We start from the raw sequence: 4,615 nt of genomic DNA on the forward strand, positions 1-4,615 counted from the left end.
CATCGAAGGTAATACAAAACAAACACACTTATGTTTCAAGTTTGCATTACACAAAAAGGAGTTACTTTTTAAAATTATCTGCAGATATTTTTAAAGGTGATTGTGAAACATATTTAATTTAAATCATTGCACAAATTTTAATTTAAAGCACGATATTGAGACAATAAATCATGTATGTCACCTGTGAAAAACGTGTGTAAAAGTTCTATTTCTTAATAAAAACTGATTATTCTGCCTCTCTTTTTTCGTGAAAAACAAGAGTTTTTATTTATTGAAAAAAAACAAGCGTTTTTAAAAATAATTAATTATATCCAATCATAAAATATGTTTATGGAAACATACATTTAAATACTATAAATATGCATTTTTGTCTTCACTATTTTGACCCACTTTTTGCAGAAATTATAGATGTCTTTTTAAAAAATCTTTCTTTTTTATAGAATTTTATCTATTCACATTCATTTGTTTAAAACTGTTTAGGATTTAACGCGAGTTATTAATTTTGTCCAGCTAGATTCGTGATTTACCACACTGTGAGTCGGTCGAATACGCAGGATGGCCGAATGTAAGAACAAAGTAAATCAAACAGGTAAAGCTCCGTTGCGTCCGTTAATCCGATGTCCAAATACACCACATCTCTTTTATACAATTTCCATCTCCACTCTTATTCGAAAAGCCGTAAAGTAAAGTCGAGTCAAAGCATGACTTATGTGAAGTTAATTATTTTGTATTTTTACATTTTGGGCTAAGCTAATACATTAATCTTACGAGTATAATTTCTATAATGATCTAATTTTTTATTTGTTAAACTAAACAAACAGAACTAAATTAAATGAATTCAACGATCATTGATTGAAATCATACTCTTTTATTTAAACTACATGTATGTTGTCGGCAGATGCTCCCAGATAGCCATTTTAATTTTTTTTAAATCAACTTTTTGAATTTTTTTCTATGCCAATCGTTTGTGATTCGTTTGTGACTGTTTGTGACAGCAATAAAAAGTTTTGTGACTTGCTTGTTTTTTAGTTATTAACAAATTTAAAAATAGTACCAGTTAGCCATTCTTTTTTTCAAAACTGAAATAGTATGGACTCATTCGATATAGTATGGACTCATTCGATCAGAAATCGTTTGTGACTCCCAAATATATCAATAGAATCGTTTGTGACAACTTAGTTTTCGAGAAAAATAAGAAAAACTAATTTAATTTCACCACACTTTCATTTTGTTTTACAATATAGGCGGAGCTATGCATAGGATTCATGATGCTGGGGTGAGTTTTTATACTTTGAGGTGAGCCACATGTTGCAAATGTTGCAAATGTATATGTTGTGGTTTAGTTAAACTTAATTATAACATCTCTTCTCTAATATCATACTTTGAAATATTGTACTGTATTACATTTATTATTATTCTAAGTTTTCTATGTTTTATACTTGTGATCATATTTAATATTTTAAATAAATAATGATCAGTTTGATTCTAAATACAGAACTATCAACATGGCGCAGTCGAAATAGTTTTAAATAACTGAAAAATAAAAAATTATATCTGCAAACTTCTAGAAATAAAATATATATATACATATATAAAAAAAAAAAGAAAAATTTAAGAAATCTGGGTCAATATTATTAAAGACAAAATACTGAAATGGATAACATCAAACCCAATTCACTTTCAATGGAGGGAAATCTTGCCATGAACTTTGATATTTTTCTCAAAGATTTCAATATTTATATGGAGGCTACTGAAAAGAATAAGAAATCTCCAGCATGTCAAAAGGCTAATTTTCTTAACTATATCGGAAGCGAAGCGAGGCAGAAATATTATACTTGGGATATTGCTTCTAAACCAGAAGCTTCTTTGGAGGAAGTTCAAAAACAATTTAAAGAATACTGCAATCCAAAAAAGAATGCAATATATGAGCGTATAAAATTTTATAAGAGAATTCAAAAACCTGGTGAACCATTCGATAATTTTCTGAAAGATTTAAGAGTGTTATCTGATGGTTGTGATTTCAATTCCGAAAAAGATAATATGGTGCGAGATTTTATTATACTGGGAATTAATATTAAGGATCTTGGAGACAAATTAATGAACACGATAAATTTATCTCTTGAATCAACCATAAACACATGTCGAGTTGCAGAGTTAGAAGTAACTAGAATAAAAGAAGTTCATGAAGTCTATCCAACAGAAGTTTCAATGATTAACAGGAGATTTTTTTTTTTTTTTTTTTTTTTTTTCACTTCAGATTCTTTGATGTAGTCAGCTTAGAGCAAGCTGTATACTACTATCAGAGGGTTCATCATTAGTGCATGTGTTAGTAGTTAGTAGGACAAAAACAATCAAATACTATCCACATGCACAATATACAATTAATATTAGCAAAAAATAATATACTAACATAAATACAATTTAAAAATCTAATTAAAACATTAACTGACAATCACGTCTGTGGAGCACTGGTTCGAAATAAAGTTTTTAATTTCATCTTGCTCATATTAAAGTCAATATCGTTTAAATTATAAAGTTTGCTCATTCGGTTAAGAGGCTCGTTTATACCATAGTTTGTTCTATGAAAGTCAATATGTAAGAGTTCAAATCTTCGTAGGTGGTGAGATCCTCCCGGATAGTTAAAGCCAAGGCAACCTAATAAGTCAGGAGCGTCAATTTGGCCATTAATTAATTGATGAAAGAATATAATATCGTTATTAACACGTCTTTGTTGCAAAGTTTGCATGTTTAAAAGTTGAATCCGCTGATCGTAAGGTGGTAAGTTGTAAGGATCTGTCCAAGGTAGACCCTTCAGAGCAAAGCGTATGAAATTATGTTGGATTGATTCTATACGATTCTTATGAACCTCATAAAATGGACTCCATACTTGGGAAGCGTACTCGAGGTGGGGTCGAACGTAGCAGTTGTATAGAGAAAGTGTGACAAATGGATCGTCAAACTCCTTTGCCCAGCGTTTTACAAATCCAAGCATTGAGCTCGCTTTGTTTACTATGAGATTAATGTGTTCGGTGAATTCTAAGTTTGAACTGAATTGGACACCCAAATCTTTAAAACTAAATACTCGACAGAGCTTGTGTTGCGATATACAATAATCGAAGGCATTCGGGACTCGTTTTCGAGAGAAAGTAATTGTTTGGCATTTGACTGGGTTGAGAGAGAGACCGTTTTTCCCACACCAAACACTAAAACTGTCAATGTCAGCTTGTAGAAGGATCCGGTCATGGTTGTTTTTTATTGTCTTAAAAATCTTCATATCATCGGCAAATATGAGAATTTCACTTGAATTTATGCATGAAGTTACATCATTTATAGCAAGTATAAAAAGAAATGGACCCAGATGGCTTCCCTGGGGTACACCTGAGCGAGCAATAAAGGGGTCAGAAAGACAGTTCCTGAATTTAACTTGATAGGATCTTTTCTCTAGGTATGATTCTATCCAGGCTATAAAAAAAGGCGGAAGACCAAAAGCTTTTAGCTTGAAAGAAATAATTTTATGATTTAATTGATCAAATGCTTTAGAAAAATCAGTGTATATGCAATCTACTTCACTTCCTTTTTCTAAAGCATTTGAACATTTATGTAAAAAGGTAAGAAGATTAGTTACAGTTGATTTTTTCCTCATAAAACCATGCTGTTGTTCACATACTAGATTCTTGCTGAAAAATGCAACACTCTCACAAACAACTTGTTCAAAAATCTTCGGAATACACGATAGTTTTGAAATAGGTCTGTAATTCTTTATATCTGTCTTATCACCCTTCTTGAAAATTGGAATTAGAAATGATGATTTCCAAATGATGGGAAATTTTCCAGATTTGATGGAAAGTTCAAACAAATACGTAAGGGGCTTAGATAACGAGTTTCTACAGTTTTTCAATAATATTGGAGGAACACCATCTGGTCCAACTGAACAATCGTCATTCAACGATGAAAGAATTTCTAAAACAGTACTTTCTAGAAAAGGGATATTGTTACAACACGTTTGGGAATAGCTTTGTAGATTTCTAAAAAATGTTTCGTCAATGTCAAAAGCTTCATCAACAAAAGATTTACGGAAATTTGTCGCAAAAGCATTGCAAATATCAAAGGTTTTTTGCATTGGGACGTTTTCATAAATAAAATTTGCAGGGTAGCCATCTGAGTTTTTCTTTGAGTTAACGAGTTTCCAAAAAGACTTAGGATCCTTTTTTAAGCTATTTCCTTTTTCTGTCAAATAATTGGTGTAAAGTGTTTTTGAAAGAGATTTAAATTCTTCAAACAGAGCGCTATAAGATGCGTAATCAGTTAGAGATAAGGTTTTTAAGTAAGTTTTCCATGCTTTATTTCGTTTATTTCGTAACGATTTCAGTTCTAAATTTGCTTTTCTGAAATCAAAAAAATAGGAGCAATCGAAGTCATTACTGTTTTCAGTAACATGACTGCTACAGTCAAAAAAGATTTCCAAAGGTGGATGGTAATTATCTATATTAGTAATTACAATTCTAGACTCTAGAACAAGAGTACTAATAGCGTCAGAGGAAAATACCAAATCGAGAATTCGATTTTTAAAGTTTTTAATACAGCTTATTTGCTGTAAGTCAGAATAACTAATTTT

The 4,615-nt window shown here is 30.9% G+C and overlaps 1 protein-coding gene across 1 annotated transcript; it reads left to right on the forward strand.

Annotated features, from left to right (window-relative positions):
- Window positions 1-1,611: 1,611 nt before the first annotated feature.
- Window positions 1,612-2,217, forward strand: LOC129905650 (uncharacterized; the record flags this gene model as incomplete). The annotated part of the gene is made up of 1 exon (XM_055981183.1): window positions 1,612-2,217. A coding segment is annotated over exon 1 (564 nt), but the record flags the coding sequence as incomplete, so codon positions are not given.
- Between the last annotated feature and the right edge of the window lie 2,398 nt (window positions 2,218-4,615).

Source organism: Episyrphus balteatus, chromosome 1, assembly GCF_945859705.1.
Source record: "Episyrphus balteatus chromosome 1, idEpiBalt1.1, whole genome shotgun sequence".
Classification (NCBI taxonomy): domain Eukaryota; kingdom Metazoa; phylum Arthropoda; class Insecta; order Diptera; family Syrphidae; genus Episyrphus; species Episyrphus balteatus.